At 38.4% G+C, this 22,027-nt stretch overlaps 1 protein-coding gene across 4 annotated transcripts in view; it reads left to right on the top strand.

The window, feature by feature from the left end:
- The window catches only part of WWP1 (WW domain containing E3 ubiquitin protein ligase 1), a 136,871-nt gene that overhangs the window by 64,167 nt on the left and 50,677 nt on the right, over positions 1-22,027 (top strand). For 3 of the 4 annotated variants that reach the window (XM_070477429.1, XM_070477428.1, XM_070477431.1), the window contains 4 exons: positions 2,541-2,678; positions 2,770-2,836; positions 6,230-6,411; positions 16,983-17,319. In XM_070477429.1, coding sequence (XP_070333530.1) covers positions 2,541-2,678; positions 2,770-2,836; positions 6,230-6,411; positions 16,983-17,319 — 724 coding nt within the window. The remainder of the gene's footprint in view (positions 1-2,540; positions 2,679-2,769; positions 2,837-6,229; positions 6,412-16,982; positions 17,320-22,027) is intronic. The other variant, XM_070477430.1, reaches the window with a different exon arrangement.

The following is a 22,027-nucleotide window of genomic DNA, read 5'->3' as shown; positions in this document are numbered from 1 at the left end:
ACTTAGAAGCTTTTGCACAGCAAAGGAAACTAAAGTGAAAAGACAACCCTCAGAATGGGAGAAAATAATAGCCAGTGAAACAACTGACAGGGTTAATTTCCACAATATACAAGCAGCTCATACAGCTCAGTTCCAGAAAAACAATCAGCCCTGTCAAAAAGTGGGGAAAAGACCTAAACAGACATTTCTCCGAAGAAGACATGCAGATGGCTAACAAACATGTGAAAAGATGCTCAGCATCGCTCATTATTAGAGAAATGCAAATCAAAACTACAATGAATTATCACCTCACACTGGTCAGAATGACTACCATCAAAAAGTCTACAAACAATAAATGTTGGAGAGGGTGTGGAGAAAAGGGAACACTCTTACATTGTTGGTGGGAATGTAAATTGATATAGCCAGTTATGGAAGACAGTATGGAGCTTTCTTGAAAATACGAATAAAATCACTGAATGACCCAGCAATCCTACTCCTAGGCATATACCCTCAGGAAACCAAAATGGAAAGAGACACATGTATCCCATTGTTCATTGCAGCACTATTTACAACAGCTGGAACATGGAGCAACCTAGGTGTCCATCAACAGATGAATGGATAAAGAAGTGTGTTACATATACACAATGGATTATTATTCAACCATAAAAAGGCATGCATTTGAGTCCGTTCTAATGAGGTGAATGAACCTAGAATCTATTATACAGAGTGAAGTAAGTCAGAAAGAGAAAGATAAATATCCTATTCTAATGCCTATATACGGAATCTAGGAAAATGGTACTGAAGAGTTTACTTACAGGACAGCAGTGGAGAAACAGACAGAGAATAGACTCATGGACATGGGGAGAGGGGAGGAGAGGGTGAGATGTATGGAAAGAGTAACATGGAAACTTGCATTACCATATGTAAAATAGACAGCCAAGGGAATTTGCTGTGTGGCTTAGGAACCTCAAACAGGGGCTCTGTATCAGCTTGGAGGGGTGGGGTGGGGCGGGAGATGGCAGGAGGTTCAAGAGGGAGGGGGTATATGTGTACCTATGGCCGATTCATGCTGAGGTTTGACAGAAAACAACAAAATTCTCTAAAGCAACTATCCTTCAATAAAAAAATAAGTAAATTTTTTTAAAAAAAGTATTTTCCATCAAGAGACTCATTTTAAAGGGATTTCGGAAAGCTTTAAAAAAAAAAAAGATGTTACTGAAGAATCGTTGATTTACAGTGCTGTTAGTTTCAGGTGTATAGCCAACTGAATAAGTATACATCTGTCCACTCTTTCCTAGATTCTTTTCACACATAGGCCATTATGGAGTGAAAGGCTATTAAGAATCTACTTAGCTAAATATTTTAGGAATGAGAGCTAAGCCTCCAAATTGCAGGTGAATGAAATAGGATGGTGGTCAATAGTTTTCTTTAGATATAGTTTGTTAGAATCTAGATACAACTGAAATTCATGCTTTTGCAGGTTTGGGTTTTTCCTTGGTGCTTTCATATTTCCTCCAGTTTTTCTGTTTTATTAATGTTGATTTTGTGGTTTGAAATGGAAATATGGTTTACGGGGGTGAAAATGGTTGGGATAGGTCTTCTACAAGGCTTTCTTTATTACATGGTCCTTAATTTTTTTGCAAAGAATTCCTGTGTAATGATTAGTGGTTCCAGATTTTTGTTTGTCTTATCTTGGATAATTAAAGTATTTGTGCTAGATATTTGGTAAATGGCAAAAAAAATCTTGTTAAATAAAGGAGGAACCAAAATCAAGGATATAATCTAAAAAAAAATGTTTAGATTTTAAAAATGAAGATCAGATTGAAGTACCTGGACTTGTTTTGCATAATAAAGGAACCACTAATACTTTTGATACATATTCTGTGAGATAGAAGTTAAAGCAAAGGAACTGCATTTAGTAATAATTAGATATCCTGATAAGAATCAATATTTGGCCTTATATGAAAAATAAATAGTTAACTATTGCCATTTATTAAGCATGTACTGTGTGTCAGACGTGGTGCTAGGAGTTTTCTCTGTGACTTTGCATTTGGACCTTATGACAGTTCCTAGTTTGATGCTTTTATGATCCCCATTTGTGATGAGGAAACTGAGGCTTTGAGTAATTTGACTACTTGAAAGTACAGCTAGAAGTCCCTGAACTGGAATAAGGAACCCTCTTGAGTCTCCTGCAGAAAGTTTGCCTTAACCACAAGTCTTACCTTGTACTATGAGCCATAGAGCATGTTTGGGACATTATTGCACTTGTTATCTAGATATGTTTGTATTTTCTCTGAACATTATACTGTGCAAAGGGACAATTAGAGATGATTCTGAAAGTATGTGGTGAAAGGAAAGGAGTTACTCATCTAGTAACTGACAGGAAGTGATCCTGGTGTGGTATGGAAGGGCCTACAGATAAAAACACAAGTAATTCCTTTCACACGCAGCCATCCAGCACTACATTAGAGTCATTCTTGATATGTAGCTTTGATTTCTGAAACATATTTTTGTACATAACAAAAGCTTTTAAATTAGTTTTTCTTTTCCCCCCCTCTTAGTGGAAAAAGTGAAAGAACAATTAAAACTTTCCTTGGAAACCAAGAATGGTGTCGTGCAAACTGGTGAATTAACAGTTGTGCTTGATGGACTGGTGATTGAGCAAGAAAGTATAACAAACGGCAGCTCATCTCCAGCCAGTAAGCTAACTTTGGGTTTTTAAAATTTGAAGGAAAAAAAAAAATCAAGAAGTATGTAAAAAACATAGTGTCTTTTTTTTTTGTCATTCAGTAGAAGTACAGCAAAATGGTGATGCCTTACGTGAAGACAGAGAAGCTTCAGCAAGGACAGCCGCCAGGTAGAGTGTTTTATTTTGGTGTTTGTGGCAAAGTAACACCACATTTCCCATACGTGAAGTTTTTAACCTTAGTTTAGAGTTTGCCATAGACTTTAAAAGCTTATATCTAAACATGTTATTTGGTTGAATTCTTATCAAAGTGGTTTTTTTAAAAAAAAACAGCTGTAACAGATATATTATTGGAGTAAAGTGTACATCTCAGTGGTTTTTAGGTTAGCAGAGTTGGGTAACCATCACCAGTGTCTCATTTCAGAACATTCTCTTCACCCTCAAAAAGACTGTACCCAGGGGCACTCTCTCTCCACCCCCTCTTTTCCCAGCTCCTGCCAGCCACCCAGCTTCTGTCTCAGTGGATTTGCCTCTTCTGGGCATTTCTTGTAAACGGTGTCGTACAACATATGACCTTCCGTCACTGACTTTTGCTTAGCATGTGGTTCATCCCTGCTGTAGGAAGCGTCAGAACTTCATTCGTTTTTTTTTTTTTTAATTGGAAATAACTTTTAAAAATCTGTATTTAGGCACATTTTATCAGTAAATAGAGTCAGGTGATGTGGTGCTGTCTGAGTTGGCAGCTTCCTGTAACTGCTAGAAGATAGATATTGCACTGATTATGGTCTCCTTAGAGGTCACCCTACCATCTCAGCAACTCCCATAGATTCACATTTGATGATAATAGAAACTTTCTGTTTGAAATAATTTGAATTAGAATTAAAGCATGTAATAGATCAATTATAATCGAGTGAACATTTGAAAGTACATTGCTGTGAAATAGATTTGAAAAATCATGCTGGTATATGACAAAGTGTGACTTTTGTTAATCTACAGTTACTAATATTGCTACTAAATTGCTGTGAAATGATCTTCACAGAGCCCTTGAACAGATCAGTATGTCTTCTGAATATATATTTGGCTTAAATAAATGTATTTATTTAGTATTCACATGATAATTGACATTGAGAAAATTCAGAACTGAAAAGTGAAAGTCATTCAGTCATGTCCAGCTCTTTGCAATCCCATGGACTATACAGTCCATGGAATTCTCTAGGCCAGAATACTGGAGTGGGTAGCCTTTCCCTTCTCCAGGGGATCTTCCCAACCCAAGGATCGAACCCAGGTCTCCCACATTGCAGGCAGATTCTTTACCAGCTGAGCCACAAGGGAAGCCCAAGAATACTGGAGTGGGTAGCCTATGCCTTCTCCAGCGGGTCTTCCCGACCCGGGAATCAAACTGAAAGGATACAGCAATTAGGTAGACTAAAATGCACTAGTGTGTATGTGTGTGTGCATATGTATATATGTATCAAAAATTATAATTTTTGAAATGAAATTTTAAATGGTTAAAGGAGCTTGAATCACTACCAACCTAAAGACTAATGTTATTTATTACATAGCAATACATTTTGAATCAAAGTTTAGTTCTACAGCACCAGGAGAACTTGAGTTGCGTTCTTTTACTCTGTCTCCCGGGTCACTGATCCTTGCTGAGTGGCTTAGGGAAGGGTGTACAAATCAGATTCACTTGAGAGAAATTTCAAAGCTTTGTGTGCCTGCTAAGTTGGCGCAGTCATGTCTGACTCTGTGTGACCCTATGGACTGTAGCCTGCCAGCCTCATCTGTCCATGGGGATTCTCTAGACAAGAATACTGGAGTGGGTTGCCATGCCCTCTTTCCAGGAGATCTTCCCCACCCAGGGATCGAACCCAAGTCTCTTACGTCTCCTGCATGGGCAGGCAGGTTCTCTACCACCTGTGCCACCTAGGAAGCCCTTTCAAAGCTTTACCTGCCCAAAATTCCTGAACACATCTCATTCCAAATATATAGGTGACAAGGGAAAGTGTTGTTAATTCGTCCAGGTACTTACTGAGTGCCTGTTTGGTGCCAGGCACTGGTCCAGGCACTAAGAATAGTAGTCCTGTTCCTGTGGAATTTTCATTCTGGCAGGATAGAGGTAGATAGTAGACAAATGAGGAAAGAAATTAGCTAATTGGAGATAGTGATAAGAACTATGAAGTCATCGATGACAGGAATGTAAAGGATCCCTTTTTAAAGAGAAATGCTGCGGAATCATCTCTGTGGAAGTGCCATTCAAGCTACAATTAAAAAGCCAAAAATGTGCCGTCCATGCAGAGATTTGAGGGAAGAGCATTCCAGGCAGAGGAAATAGCAAGTGAAAAAGGACACTGATTCTTTCCCGTTAGTTTTTGTTCTATGTGCGTGCTCGTGTGTGCTCAGTCCTTTGCGACCCTGTGAACTATAGCCCACCAGACTCCCCTGCCCGTAGGATTTTTCAGACAATGGTACTGGAGTGGGTTGCCGTTTCCTCCTCCAGGGAATCTTGCCAACTCAGGGATCAAAACCACGTCTGTTACATCTCCTGCATTGCAGTCAGATTCTTTACCACTGAGCCATTGGAGAAGCCCTTTTGCTCTGCAGATTCTTCCAACTCTAGAGTCTATCTAACCTTTATTTGATAATCTTGTAAGTCATTATAACTTTACTCCCTGTATCTAATAGTTTGTAATAAACATTTGAAGACTCTTTGGCATGATTTTTCATATAATATTGATATACTAATATATCTACTGCAAGGTGGGCAAGGAACAGCTTGGAGAGAAGTAGATCAGAGAGAGAGATGAGGTGGGGCAGGACTGAGATGTGCTCTTATTTATTTATTTATTTTAAATTAAGAAAAAAAAATTAAGGCCACTCTGTGGAGAAGACATACAGGGTTACCAGTGTATTTGGGAAAGTTCTCCTGATTACTTACATAATATTGCCTAACTCCCTGCCAATAAGATTTAAGATATTTGATTTTGTAATTGTAGACATATTTATTTGCAGTAATGAATACACTGTAAAGTCTTCTAACTCTGAAATATAATATTTAGCTTTCTCTGATCATCATGTACTCATTATTTTAGTGCTGGTAATAGCTTGTGATCAATATTGTAAGATGTTTTTGGTCTTTTCAGTACTCACAGTTTGGAATTGATTTTTATAAGTTTCATGACCTTTTTGAAAATATTTCCAGACATTTTAAAAATAAATCTAATATTCTTAGATTTAAATATTTAAAATATACAATTTGATCATTGCTTTGAGGTACTGAATTTATTTTGACAGTATGATTATATATCTCAATATGCATTTACTGTGTGGATACACTTAGAACTGAAAGTAATTTAAACTTTATGTATGTAATAAAATGTGAAATGTAAAAAATAAAATGTTTAAAAAAAGTAATCAAGATTTCTCTTGTTCACTACTCTTTATCATTTTGCTTCAGTGTTAAGAACTTGGTAAATATTCTTACAAAACTTCTGATGAAAAGTTGTGTGATTGCTTTTAATTCATTGAAGTAAGATATCTTTTTTGTTTGACTTTTTTTTTGAGGTTGGCTGCTGAAGATACTAATGGGATAGATAATCATGTACCTGCAAACACCATAGTACAAAACTCATGCTGTTCATATGCTGTTAATGGGGACAACACACCATCTCCATCTCAGGTTGCTGCCAGACCCAAAAACACACCAGCTCCAAAACCACTCACATCTGAGCCTGCCAATGACACTGGTAAGCGTGGTTACTTATGACACACTATTTAAATGAAAACTAAATTTTATGTATCTGTACGTATACTTTTCTTATTGTACAATCTTTCTTAATCTTCAGTTTTATAAAAGGAATTTGAAGATTACACCACCTGAATTTTTTTTTCATAATTTGAATTTTCCTAGGTTATTTAGGAAGATATTCCAAAACTACATTATAATAGCACATTTCACTAAGCAAGTACAAGTACTTGTGTGATAGTCAATCTTAGGCTTTACGTTACAAAAAAAATACTATTTATAATGTAGAATGTATTTCTAAAAGCACTTTAGGGAATTCATTGATTTGTTAGTGACGAATGATTCTTTTAACCATTTTGGTTAAATGGTTTTCTTTTGCCAGACAGATATTTACTGCTTGGCATATAACTTAGTAGAAAAATGTATTGTGAGGTGATACAGCACTCGGAAAGTTTTCTATTTTCTAAGGGGAATTGTTCTATGATTATAGAAGGACTGTCTATGGAAGAATTTTTTTCTGTAATCCTGTTTTTCAGTGGATTCAGCTGTAATATTTGTACATCATTGTTTGATTTTTATAAATTAACTCTTTCAGATGAATTTCTTGAAACACAAACATCTTAGGACTTCTTAAGATTACTAGTGTATGTCTTGAGGCTAAAGTTGGCATCCTGTCTTTTGATCCCAGAGCCTGTATTCTTTCCCTCATCTGTTTATGGGATTATTCAAAAGTAGAAACATGTAAGGAAGTAATTATATGAAAATAGATGGGGATGGGTTTATAGAGAAGACTGTTGGATATTTATACTGAAGGTTGGGGAAATATTTACTGTGCATGTTGTGAGTTTTTGTAAATGTGGGAACTGACATGATGGTTTTCTGAAAATGTAATTTATTAATGCTCCTCTTTTTTTATAAAAAAGATAGGCTTAAACATCCTAAGTCCTCACAATAAGTTGGCACTTTTCATTATTAATTTAAGGTGTCTGGAAAATGAGAGAAAGTAAACACAGATGACCAGGCTGAAATGAGTGAACAGGATCATTTGTTTTCTGATTCTGGTATGCTTTCTAGTAAGAATGTTTGTCTCAGGTTTATTAGCAAAGGGATAAAGGAACAAATTAAGAACAGACCAGTTAAAACGATTTCCATTGGGATTCCCTGGTGGCCCAGTGGTTAGGCTTTAGCACGTTGACTGCCAGGCCAGGCTGAGGTTTAATTGTTTGGGGAACTAAGATCCCACAAGCCTCAAGGTGCAGCCAAAAAGCCCCTCCCAAAACAAAAAATAAGAATACCAGCTTTTATGCCTGATGTTCCATCTTTTATGGATCTGTATGAAAAAGCATAATGTGATCAGCATCCTTGCTAATTCTAAGAGAGTAAATACAGTAGTGAGTTTGACAGAACTCTGCTTATATTATGGATCCTAAGTTAAATTTATAGTTTTAAAAGGTAGTCTGGGAAAATAAGTGTGGGAAGGACCATCCATGTATATGGGTGACCACCAAATAATCACCCATAGAAAAATGGTTTATATTAGTACTAGAGTTCTTAATAATAAAACATAAATCCAGTGCATTTGACCTATAGATTTGTAGATTATCAAATAATTACCTATATTTACCCATACCAAAAATGACACACAAACTAGGTACCCACCCATGAAGAAATTTAAATTGTAAACATTGTAATTCCCTTCAGAATGCTCTGAAGAGGTTGTAAAAATAAAAATACCCTTATGTAACCAGACTTGATTTGTTATATGGGATTATCATTAGATTCATTAGAGTGGTAGATCCAATTCCATTATTTCTGTAAGTAATTAGACATGAGGACCAATTACTGAGTCTGTTCTTTTTCCATGAGAAGTATAAGAATTTTGAATGTTCATTTTAGAAAGGCTTATACAGTCATTCTATTTCATTCTTGTCATCACCTTCCAGTTAAAAGTGTATGGAATTTGGAGATTTAGCTCTTCTTCCTAAAATATTTAGCTGTTAGGATAGATTAGCCAAAGTATCTATTGACCACTAGATAGTTGCATGCTTGTGGGCTTATTCAGGTGTTGTTGCAAAAGGGAGAGCTTTCTGAGTTCCCCCTCATTGTAGAATCTCCAGTTTATATTCTGCTTCTAATTTTGTATTTTATAGACTGTTTCTGTTGGGAACAGATTTGCCTTCCACATTCTTCTCTTATTCTTGCCTGAAATTTCAAGATGAAAGTAAAGCACACATGAGAGACTAGAAATGAAGGCGCCGTTGTAAATAGTTCCCAGGACATTCTCCATAATCGCAAGGAAGCCTAAGACGATCAGAACAACAGCTAGTATCTGTGCTACACATGTTCCAAACACCATATACCCACGGATCGATACAGCTCTCAGGATAACTCTCTGAAATGGGCACTAGCGTTTTTCTCCTGAAGGAACTGAGGCCCAGAGATCCCAGCTGATAGAGGAGCTGTCGCTGACACCCACCTCTGTGGTTCTCTCCTCCCCGCTTTCCTGTTCATTTAGATGTGTGTGATTTCTGTAGTGTCTCATTGTTGGGTTGTTCATCTTTTATACCTTTGATAAACTTCAAATAATATTCCCCCAGTCAACTTAGTGATTGTGTTTGCATATTCTTTGACACATGACAAAACAATCCAACTGCCCTCATTCCATTGGCTGGTTTAGAAAGGCTTCTGGAACCTACTCTGTTGGTAGAAACCACTTTACCCGGGTCTTTTGTATGATCTGGCATCCCTCAGTAGGAATATGAATTCAGGTATTTTTTTCAAGGGGTAGTCTTCTTTAAGGTGTTGGTGTAAAAATAGGATTCTTTTTTCTGTAATCAAGAACTTTAAAAATCAGTTTTCATTGTTGGAGTGGTGATGGAGTGGAATGTGCATATTGTGTGTGTAACATAATACATGTTTTTAATCCATTACCTGTGATTCCAAAATCCTAAAATCCTTAAAACCAAAAGGTTTTGGTAAACTCACTTGATGGCAAAATGACTAGGACTAACTTGAAGGTATTTATAATTTTTTCTGCTTAGTATGAGCATCCTTCTGTTTCACTCCAGAACTGATACTGTGATTAACTACAGTGTCTAGCCCCCAGTCTGACTTGATATTAGTGTAATAGATAATATATGTGCCATACTACCTTTCTGCATTCCAAAGTTATGAATTCTGGAACACACTTGGCCCTAAGAGTTTCAGATGAGGGATTGGGGGCCTGGAACTGCAGATAAATGATTTCTTTTCACCAAAGACAGTATTGTACATGAGGACTTTGGAGGGGAGGGCATTTTCCCTCACCCCTACCTGTTCTTTTGAGTCTTAAGAAGATCCATTGGCTAAGTTTAGTTGGTAAATACTGATATTTATTTTAAGCTAAAGTGGGAGGCAGTCATGATTGGAAAGATTAGATTTGGTTTCTAACCAGACTGTGTTCCAATCCTAACTCTGTCATTGAACACTTTAACTATGGGTTGTCATTCAGTCATGTCCAACCCTTTGTAACCCTGTGGACTGCATCATGCCAGGCTTCCCTGTCCTTCACTATCTCCCGAAGCTTGCTCAAACTCACGTCCATTGAATCGGTGGTGCCATCCAACCATCTCATCTTCTGTCGTCCCCTTCTCCTCCTGCCTTCAGTCATTCCCAGCATCAGGTCTTTTCCAACGAATTGGCTCTTCACATGAGATGGCCAGAGTATTGGCACTTCTGCATCAGCATCAGTTCTTCCAGTGAATATTCAGGACTGATTAAGATTGACTGGTTTGATCTCCTTGCTGTCCAAGAGACTCTCAAGAGTCTTATACAACACCACAGTTGGAAGCATCAAATTCTTTGGCACTCAGCCTTCTTTATGGTCCAACTCTCACATCCATACATAACTACTAGAAAAACCACAGCTTTGGTTTTCTGTATGGACCTTTGTCGGCAAAGCAGTGTCTTTGCTTTTTAATACACTGTCTAGGGTTGTCATAGCTTTTCTTCCAAGGAGCAAGTATCTTTTAATTTCTTGGCTGTAGTCACTGTCTGCAGTGTTTTTGGAGCCCAGGAAAAGAAAGTCCATCACTGTTTTCATTTTTTTCCCCATCTATTTGCCATAAAGTGATGGGACCCAATGCCACGATCTTAGTTTTTTGAATATTGAGTTTTAAACCAACTTTTCCACTCTCCTCTTTCACCTTCTTCAAGAGTCTCTTTAGTTCCTCTTCTCTTTCTGCCATGAAGGTAGTATCATCTGCATGTCTGAGGTTGTTGATATGTCTTCCAACAGTCTTGATTCCAGCTTGTGATTCATCCAGCCAGGCATTTCACATGATGTACTCAGCTTATAAGCATGCAACCTTGGATAAATTTAGCATTCTAAAAATTTAGGTTCTCCACTTATAAAATGATACAAATACTTAATAATACCTTACAGGATTGTTTCATAGGTTAAATAAGATAAATTTAAAACATCTACCATGTTTCTAGAGCAGCGGTATTTAAGAAAAATATGATTTTCTTCTTTACTTCCCCCCTTGCCCTTGGCTTCTAGAAGAAATGACTTTTTCTAATGTATAATTATTGTTTTATTAATAAAATAGAGCTCAGTATGGTAAGGCAGAACTAACCAATTTCACAAATGTATTAGACTTCTGCTTTTAGTTTTTTGTTTTGAAATACAGATTCACAAAAAGTTATCAGGAAATGTACAGAGAGGTCCCGTGTTCCCTTCATTGGCCTCTCCGAATGTTAATGTCTTGTATAACTGTAGTACTGTATGAAAATGAGGAAATTGACATTGACACAGTCCCCATTTCACGGGTTATATACCTGCAGAGAGAGTGTGTGTGTGCAGTTTTGTCATGTGTGGCTTCATGTAACTAGCACTGCATCAAGACACGGAACTGCATCATCACCAAAGGCTCCCTTGTGCTCCACCTCCTTAAAAGCCATAGCCACTTTCGGTGTGAATTGTAAAGAAATTTAGTGTGTATATATATGCACACACACATATATAAGCAGTTTTTCATGTCATACTTTGTAAAGGGGGCAGAAATGATACTAGGTACTTCAATATTTCCTCCTTTTCCTGCTTTATTTGGCTGAACCATTAGAGGACAAATGCACAGTGCTATGAGATGTACATATCATAAAGTCCATGGGAAATTTACTTCTCAGGGATAAAACCTGAAGTGAGGGAGACCTGTCTCCTAAATTAAAAGTCATAATTGCATAAAGTCAGGCTTGAGATATACTCATTAAGAAACCAAATCAGAGAGTGTGGTCTTACATCTGTAGAGAAGGAAATGCTTTGCATAAGCTTCTACTGTCATTGCTGTCACATGGGATTTTAATTAGTTGCCTGCATATAATTTTTCTGTTCTTTTCCTGAGAAAGGAACCTATGATCCCTCCCTCCCTGCCAGCCTTCTTGTTTCTCATCGTCTTTATTGTTAAGTTTATCCATTCAGTCATCCTTGTATCATTTGTTAAGAGGTATTTATTTTGCAACTACAATAGACTGGACGCTGCCTGGTTGCAGGTTACATATGCATTAATCAGTTTCTCATCTTTGACACTTGACATTTTGTGCTATATAATTCTCGGTTGTGGGTGACTGTCCTTGTGCATTTTAGGATCGTAGCAGCCTTCCTGGCCTGTACCCACTAGACGCCAATAACACCCACCCATTCCCCTAGTTGTGACAACCAGACATGTCTCAGACATTGCTAAATGTCTTCAGTGGATGTCCCGTTGAGAGCCATTGATATATATGAATAGTCATCCTAATCAAATGCATGCTCCCTGTACCTACCCCACTGAGAACTTGCCCTGCTATTAACATCTTGCATTGTTGTGGCATATTTGTTATGAATATAATTAGTGAACAGTATAAGTGCATTATGATTAATAAAAGCCCACAGTTTATGTTAAGGTCCACTCTTGGTATTGCCTGGGTTCAGTGTGATTTGAGAAATGCATATTGCCATGTGCTGATCATCACAGTATCATTCAGAATTATTTCACTCTTAGCAATTGCTGTGCTCCACTCATTCATCTCCTTTCCCACACTCCTAGCAGCCACGGATCCTTTACTGTCTCTCTAGTTTGGCCTTTTTCACAATGTCATATGTAGTCATTTCAGACTGGCTTCTTTTACTTTGAAATATGAATTTTAACCTGAGAGCCAAAGAATTGATGCTTTTGAACTGTGGTATTGGAGAAGACTCTTGAGAGTCCCTTGGACTGCAAGGAGATCCAACCAGTCCATCCTAAAGGATATCAGTCTTGAATATTCATTGGAAGGACTGATGCTGAAGCTGAAGCTCCAATACTTTGGCCACCTGATTCAAAGAACTGACTCACTGGAAAAGGCCCTGATGCTGGGAAAGATTGAAGGCAGGAGGAGAAGGGGATGACAGAGGATGAGTTGGTTGGATGGCATCACTGACTCGATGGACATGAGTTTGAGTAAACTCCGGGAGTTGGTGATGGACAGGGAGGCCTGGTGTGCTGTGGTCCTTGGGATCGCAAAGAGTCGGACACAGCTGAGCGACTGAACTGACCTGATGTATTTTCATGGCATGATATCTCATTTCTGTTTGTTGCTGAATAATATTCCATTGCATGGATGTACAACAGTTTGTCCGTTCACCTGTCCACGACCAAGCATTGTGGTTGTTTACAGTATTTTTCAGTTATGAATAAAGCTGATGTAAATATTCATGTGCAGGTTTTGGTGTGGACCTAAGTGTTCAGCTCAGCTGGGTTGAGGACCGTGACTTCAGGATCATACAATAAGAGTATTATTACTTCTGTAAGAAACTGACACGCAGAATGGCTGTGCCTTTTACGTTTCCACTACCAGTGAATGAAAATTTTTGCACTTTGAGGATAGTTTACTTTTTAAATTTTGAAGCAACACTGAATCTTCTCATTCAGGGAGAATTCTGTCTCCAGTATATGTTTTAAAATACGTTTTAGAAACGTTTTTTCTTTTTCTTCAGATAGGTCTTGAGTGTAATCCTTGATGTTGAACTTGAATCTCTCTGATCATGGTGCTGAAAGTTTTGGTCAAATTAATAATTGTCTCTAATGTTTTTTTCAGTTGATTCTTTTGTGATATAAATAAATACTCTTATCTTCTCAGTGAGTTTTACCATTTTATATCTCGTATTTTTCACTTCTCTCTTGTCTTAATACATTTTCATACATAACCCATAGTATTGAAATGGAGTGGTAATTGTGATCTTCCTTGTTTTGTTCTGATTTTAAAATTTGTTCCTGATCTTGATAATAGTTCTTCTAATGTTTTACCATTAATATATTGTGCTTACTCTTGGTTTCTGGTGGATAAACTAGATTATTTTTGAATTTTCCTAGATTCCTCTTATCAGCAGTTTTATCAAGATTTTTTTGAATCCTTTTTGGTTTGTATTGAAAATAATCGTGTAGCTTCTAACTTTTAACCTGTTAACATGGTTTCCTAACATAATTTCCCAATATTGACCCAATGTTTAATTTATTCAGTTTCAGTTTTAGGGTTATATTACTCTTGCAGAATAAATTAAGAAACTCCTTTTTCTTTCTCGCCAACAATGTACTGTAACATTTCAGAGAACACGGGGGTAATCTGTTCCTTGAAGGCTCAAAAGCTGAGTCTGTTGACTTTTGGAGGGACAGTTTTCTATCTTTTATCCCCTTTTACATTTCTACTCTGATTTATCTATTTTTCTTTCTCTTGAGTTAGTTTAGTTAATATATTTTAGACTTACTGATAGGAAGTTATACATGGTATTCCAAATGCTATGCAAACTATATTTTTCTTTATAAAATTTGCTAAGGCAGTATTTCATGGTTTTTCCAACTTTAGTTGTAAGAATTCATCTGAAGCATTTGCTAAAAATACAGATCCCAGAGATTCCCTAGGAGATTCAGTAATTCTAGAATGGAAGCTGAGATCTATACTTTCTATAATATCCAACAGATTCTAATCAGGTTAGGCAATTCTGATCTATTATATTTTTCTTCTAATTCCTTTCCTTCTACCATTTTCCCCTGGCTCTGGAATTGAATGCTAAGCTCATTTATTGCTGTTCTTTCTTATACCCTAGGATACTTCTTTGCCATGTCAAATATTTCATACAAGTATTTCCATGCCATTAATTTCCTTAAAGTTTGTGATTTCATAACTGTTATTTTTCTTTAACTTAATAATTATTTAGGATTTTATTAAAAAAAAATCTAAGCTAAATTGTTTGCAGGTGGCAGAGAGCTATCATTTTTATGGACATGTAAGCATCAATTTTCTTACTAGTAAAATGGATAGTATCTTTCTCATAGCGTTGTTCTGTGGGAATTAAATAAGATAATCCTTAAAAAAATGTTTTACAGAATCTGCCAGACTTTCAGTAAACATTTCAGTAAGTTGTATTTTGCTTTATTTCTAGTTTTCTTGAATTATGATCAGAGTTTCACCTCCTGATTGTAAAATTGGAATTTTCCTTTGGTCCTTTACATGTCATTTTTTGTTTTGTTTTGTTTTCTTAAAATTCCTAGATTGTTTGGATGGAATATGTATGCGAAAACTAAGAACTACCTCTCTAATGCTATAATTTAGAACAGGTATATTGACTGTGTCATTCAGTCCTTCGTGTACTTAATTAATGTTTCTACTAATGTTCTTTTTTTCTGCCTAGTTTTGAGAGAGATATGTTCACTTCTTTTTCTGTGATTTGCCTTTGCTTAACATTTATTGTTTTCATATGCCAGGTGCATTGTAACTGTTGAGAATACTAAAGTGGAACAAGTCTGACAAAGTGTTGCATTTTGAACTAAAGGAAAAAGAAGGAAAAACAATTTCGGAACATGAGAAGCAAACCAGTCTAGTAGGCAGCCTGGGCTGCGGGTGGGGCAGGCGCAGAATTAAATAAGGTGCCCGAGCGCGCCTTTCTGAAGGAGTGGTTGAGCCTGCATGCTGCGTGATAAGAAGCAGCAGCGCCAGTACAAACCCCTGAAGGGGAAGGCGTTCACTCTGCTCGAGGGGCGGAAGGGAGACCACCATGGGAAGTCAGGTGTAGCTGTGGAGCAGGCTGTGTGGAGCCTTTGTCAGGAGCCATGGTAAAGAACTGGGAATTTACTCTGGGTGCAGTAGGTGTGTTTAATTAGGGAGTGAAAAGATCTTCTGTACGCTTTTAAGAGATTACTTTGGCTGCTGTTTGGAGAGTGGGTTGGAGTTGGACCAGAGAGGAAGTGGGCAGACCAGTGAGGACGCTGTTGCAGTGGACGAGGAACAGTGAGTGGGGTGGTGGTGCCGATGGAGAGAACAGCTGAGAGCACTTGGAGCTGAATTGTTGTAGGAGAGAAGGGTTTGCCTTGAACAACTAAAAGCTGCTGTTTAATAATTAATTTTCCTCTTCTGTTTTTAACACTTTGTTAGCATGTGTTATGTTTTAGTATGATAAGGGTTTATGATTCTTTCTTATTGGGCTGGATTATCTTGTCTCAAATATTCCTCTTTTTCCATTTAGTGTTATTTTGCTTTCCAAAGACTGTTGCTAATCTTTTTTCTTTTTTTTTTTGGAAGTCAATTTCCACGTTGTTCAAGATTGCAAGTTAAGTGAAAAAGTTTACTTTTGGATATCATATATTCCATGAATTCTGAATATCGTATTAAGAGACCAGAACTTACTCTCTCTGTGCACATTCTCTTTTCTTCATGTTTTCTAAGAGTTGAGTACAGGTAGCAGTGTACATTTTTATTTCTTATATTTTGTTATTGGTATTTTTCTTCCAAAGTTGCTCTCCCCTGTAGTTGGTACAGAACTTGATTGGTTCTGTTTTGCTCCTGCAGTTTGATTCCTTTTAATAGTACTCATTTCTCTTCTTCCCACTGTTTACATCTCATCTCTTTCTTCAAAAATCTACCTGACCATTTCATTACTCTTAATTGTGTCTCCTTCCTCTGTTTCAGTTAGAACTTTGATGTGTAATTTTCTAATAGGTTTTATTCAATAATCTGTTCCCTTCCCAGTTTTAATTTGACTTTCTCTTATAGTGACATGTAGTTGAAATGGATCGATTCCATTTAAAATTAAAATTTTAAAAATTGTGTGCCACTGGATCTCGGTGCCGGGTTAGTTCTCCACCAAGTGTAGAGTGAGCTCCTGGGTCTTTTTTGCAGTCCTCTGCAATACTGTCTTGAGTTAATGCCACTTTATATTTGACAAGAGTTATTTTGATATTAGCTGTATTTGCATAGGAAAAGGGAGATTGAATGGGGTCATTTTGAAGTTTTTATATAATCCATGTAGATATTCAGAATTGATTGTTTGGAGGAAAAAACATTTGTTCATGTTGATTTCTCTTTCCTTAAGTTTGGGTTATTGTTACATATATATTATGTTTTTTTTTATTTAACATTCATCTCAAAAATATGAGCCACAAAAAGTATTATCTATCTTATTTCCATCAGTACCTAATACATTGCTCAGTGTGAATTAGGCTCTGAATAAATACAGTTGATGAGTTAATTGGGTGCTTGGTCGTTTCTTGACAGACCATCTTACTGATTTTCCCTTCTCAGTTAATGGAGACTCACCCTCATCTGCACCGACTGATAATGCTTCCAGCACGGGTACTGCAATAGTATCTGGAGAACCCGCCTTGTCTTCAAATTGCACTAGTACTCCTGTTGAAGACCCTCCAGTTCAAGAAACACTGACCTCCTCGGAAAACAATGAATGTATTGTCTCTAACAGTGCAGCCTTTGGATCTGAAGCTCAAAATACGTTAGATCCTTCCATCTCCAATTCTGCAAGTAGCTCTGCTTTTGAAGCAGCCAAATTAAGACAGCCGGACGGATGTATGGAACCTGTCCGACAGCAGTCTGGAAGTACCAACACAGAAACGCTGCCAACAGGGTATGTTATTTTTTTTTTTAAACATGTGTGACTTACATTTAATAGCAACTTTTTAATAACAACCTGAGAGTTGAATATGTATATGAAATTTTTCCATTGTTCAGTTATTTGAAATCTAAGTTGGAATCTAATTCATACAATTTATTTGCTACAAACCAAGTATTTCTTTAAAACTAAGAACAATTGCAAGTTTTAGTTACAACATGTGCTATATGACTGGAAGAAGAAAAAACCTTATATTATTTTCCACGACTGTCTATTTGATTCTTGGCTTACTTTTAGAAAGGAGTGACTGTGACTCTGTCTATAATAGCCTCAGTTCTCTAGCTTTCTTTACTGTTGCCTTCCCAGGCTAAGCTTGAAGCAAGTAGCCATCTTTTTTTCTGTTTGTACTCAGTGCTGGGAGCGATCCAGTAAGTCTGCTGAGAAGCACTGTTATAAACTCAGGTTTTCATTGAAAGTGAAAGTCACTCAGTAGTGTCTGATTCTCTGTGACCCCATAGACTATACAGTCCATGAAATTCTCCAGGCCAGGATACTGGTGTGGGTAGCTTTTCCCTTCTCCAGGGGATCCTCCCAACCCAGGAATCGAACCGGGGTCTCCTGCATTGCAGTCAGACTCTTTACCAGCTGAGCTACCGGGGAATAATTCTTTGTCTTTTAATTTTGTACGGTAATAATTCAGCTTCCTATGATTTTCTTTAAAGAATATTCTGTGTATTCCATTTGGTCATCTCTCCCATATTTACTTAATACGTTTCGAGTGCCTCTGAGAATCAAATGCTGCTGATCTGACAGGAGGCGGATTGCAGGTGGTATCGCGAGCTCTGGGGAGCAGCCGTGAATACAGATGGAGATGCGTCCTCTCCACCCCGCCGCGGCACATCCCCAGCTCCTGCCAGGCTGGGGACCGAGACCAGTCCATGGCCCTAGAGCTGGGGACCCCCAGTGCGCAAAGTGTGCTGTGTCCAGGACAGTGTGTACAGTCCTACCGACTACAGCGGCGAGAACTGCCGCCTCTCGCCGCTGTGAAAAGGGCGCCTCCAGCGGGCTCGACCTCAGTGCCCTCATCTCCCGTCACAGTTGCTGTGTCCAGACCCTCACTGACTCTCTGAACTGCATTTTTCTCAGTGCTCCTCACTGGATTATGTGACTTTGCCTGTTGCCTCATCGTGGTTTCAGGCTTTGGCGGGCTCCTGGGAGCTTCTCTTGAGTCTTGCACTCTCCCATCATTTTAGCTGTTAAATTTATACGTCAAGGCCAGACCTTTCTCTGAGCTTATTTTTATCCACTTACTGGAAATCTCCACTGTCTCCTGCAAGCATTTTTGGCCATGTAGTATCTTTCCTTCCTCTCAAAAATCTCTCAGCGTTCCTTTGTCTTCTCTTTGACAACTTATCATTAGGCATTTATCTTAGTCTCACGTGTTTGCCCTTATGACATTGATATATAAGAAGCTTTCCATACTGTCAAGAACCTCTGATCTGATGGGAGATAAAGATAAGTAAATAGTCATTGACTATACAATTTAATTAAAGCTAAGATAGACATCCAAGTTTAGGGTGCTGTGGGGGGGAACATGTGTAGAGGGGGTTTAATAGGATATCCTGTGATACTGAGATCAAAGAATACTTTCTGGAAGAGATGACCCTTCAGTGGTTTCTAAAACAGGAGTAGGCGTTAGCAAAGCAATGAAGAAGGCACATGTGCTGAAAGGTTTCATTTTCAGTGGAGCTAACTGCATATTCAGATCTCTGACACCCAGAAATGAATAAACAACTCAGGAAGTGATATTTTGTTACAGCTTGAGTTGAGCATTTGAGGAAGCAGACTGTGTAGTACAGAAGAGTAAACAGCCCTCTGAAGAGTTCTGTATAGCTGCTAAAGCTTTGGGAGTCCACCCCCCCCCCCCCCCCCGCCCCCCGTAGAACCATGAATAAACACCCAAGAATTTTAAGCAGGGGAGTGGCACAGTCATTTTTGCATTTCAAGATTGTTCTAGAAGTGGTATAGACAGATGAGGAGTTAAGAAGACAAAGCAGAACAAAGCAAGCCAGGCTTTTATAAATGAGAAAAGTGGGCACATTCCTGTTTAAAATGATAAGTACATAAACTTAATTCTGTGGGGCCAGGTAAATGCTTCCACGTGCTTGTAGCCACTGTATGTGAACTTTGCATGAAGAGACTTTTGTAGGCATCTACATGAATGAGGAATCTAGATGAGTGATTTTCAAATTGCAAGTTGCAGCCAGTAATAGATTGTGACCAGCATTTGAAAACGTAATAAAGTAAATCAATATTGACCAGAGTGGAAACCTGGAGTGTGTTAAGTAAACATTGTTTCCTGAAAGTTTGTTTTTCTGGTGTGCTTTTGTGTGTGTAAAATCTGTAGGTAAATAGCAGCCTAGGATGAACAGATGCATTCATGTAAGATGTATTCTTACTCTCTGAGCTGTTGCCTGTAAAGGTTAGAAGCTACTAACCCCAGTGAGAAATTAAAATAGACTGCCCCAAGGTGGATGCTAGTCTTCTTGGGGTGATGTTACAGTGGGTTGTGGGAATTAGCTGTGGGAGGTGGAATGCGAGAGTGGGGCCAAGATTGGTTCTTCTGGCTTAGGCAGTACTTGGCTTCTGTAAGCATCTTAGCAGTTTTCAAATCTACATCATCTTCTCTCTTTCCTCAGAAATGTTTTTTAGTTCCTGTAATTTGTCTCTTTGGCGACTTATTTCATTAGTGCCCAGAATTACGAGTGCTCTGAAGGGAGCCTGTTCTAGCCTGAGGATTATGCCCAGTATGGTCTTACATAAAGCCCTTTGCATTTGCTCTGACTTCTGTGAGGAGTGTTATTCCTCAGATATGAGCGTGTCTCTGCCCAAACGTCACCTTGCTCCAGAGGCCTTTCCTGATTCCCTCAAATCAGGCCGCCCTGTCCCTATCCCCAACCCCGCCTTATTTTTTTCCAACCTTCTGTTAAGAAAATTTACAAACATGCAGAAAAATATAAAGAATTTTACAGTGAACACCTGTATATCTGTCTATCGCTAGGTTCTGTAGTTGATATTTTACTCTCTCTGCTTTATCACGTATCTCTGCACTTCTCCATTTGTCTGATGTTTAAGTCTAATTAAGTAAGTTGTAGTTGTACATTTTGCCCCTCAGAACTTGAGCTTGCATGTCATTCACTAGAGTTCGGTGTTTGTTTACAAGTTTTTAGGTGAAGTTTACATAGAAAGGCTGTCTTAAGTGTGTCACTGATGCGTTTCGACAGGTGGGAATAACGCAGACCTTTATCAAGATGAGAGTGCTGTCGTCACCTTAGAGAGTTCTCTCAAGCCCCTTTCGTTCAATCCTGCTCCCACTTTTAGGGAGGCAACGCTGTTCCTCCCTGCAAGTATTTTTCCACAATAGGTTATAGATTAGTTTTCCCTGTGGTGGAACTTCACATAAATGGAATCAGTATAAACTCTTGAGTAGGGTCCTTTTAATCAGCATGATGTTATTTGTATTACTTTTCAACACTTAAATCATTATGTCACATATATTTGTGTATTTATCAGTTTTCTCTCCACTACACCGAAAAGGGAGCTTTATTTTGTCCATTTCTGTATCCCTCGTGCCTAAAACAACACCTGCCATGTAGCAGGTACTCAGTAAACATAAGTGAACTAGTGCTTGATGCAGTGATTTTGAGTGAGTGAGCAATTGGGCAAAGGCCCTGGCTTTGTAAATGCTTTGGAGGAAATTGTTAACAAGGTCAAAACCTACTGAAAATTCAGGTAACATGAGAACTGAAAGGCACCGTTGAATTTAGCCACAAAGAGCTTATTTATTGTTGACCTTTGACAGAATGATTTCTGGGAAGGAGAGCTGTATTCCGATTTCTGTGTGATGGAGTGAATGGAATGGGTGGAAATGTGATAGAAAACTCTTTGAAAGAGTGAGAACTAGTGCATGCAAGTTTGTCCCTATGAACACACAGGGAAAGAGGAACGTTTGGTAGAAGCAAGCCAGAAAAGACCCAGTATTGAGGAGTACTTTTTTTATTTTAAAAGATGAGAGTGACCTAAAGGGTGGGCAGCAGAGAGGTTAGCAAGCCAGGCAGCAGCAGAGAGGGGCAGCTATTGACCGTGGTTTGTGAGAGCCCATTCGTTACCCAGTCAGTTACTACATCCTGTCATTTTTACTATAATACATCTAGCAAAATTCTCCCACATTTACTATTACTTTCCCTTTTTTAAATAAGGTTTTTTTCAGCAGTAAGTTTTAGGAATGTATATATATGAGATATGGAAGCTGTATCAGAATAGTAGGGACAGGAGAGTATTATGGTTGAAGGTGACATGTAGCACTTATAAATTAGCACTTATCCCCTTGAGATTGAAGAATTCTGTTGGGGAGTCCCATCACTTGGCCTGGTAATTTGCAGCTGTTTGAAAGGGTCTTAGGAATTCCCACTGCAGGGACGATCTAGTCTCTGAGCGGTTTGACCCGTCACTGCTGCAGGACGTGCGGGCTCAGCTGTAGCTGGCTGTTGCTGAGTCCCTGGCCAGGCCCAGGGCAAGCCCCTTACCCTCGTCCCGCTGTCTCCCCCGCCAGCACTGTCCCTCCTCACTGCTGCCCGACACTAGCTCTGGTCACCCCACATGCACTGGGGCTCGTTCTCGGCAGTGGTCCTGCCCCAAAAGGTAAACTCTCACTATGGGAGTG

This window comes from Odocoileus virginianus, chromosome 15, assembly GCF_023699985.2.
Source record: "Odocoileus virginianus isolate 20LAN1187 ecotype Illinois chromosome 15, Ovbor_1.2, whole genome shotgun sequence".
Taxonomy (NCBI): Eukaryota; Metazoa; Chordata; class Mammalia; order Artiodactyla; family Cervidae; genus Odocoileus; species Odocoileus virginianus.
The sequence above is the reverse complement of the archived record's forward strand: the minus strand, read 5'-3'. Positions and strand labels throughout refer to the sequence as shown.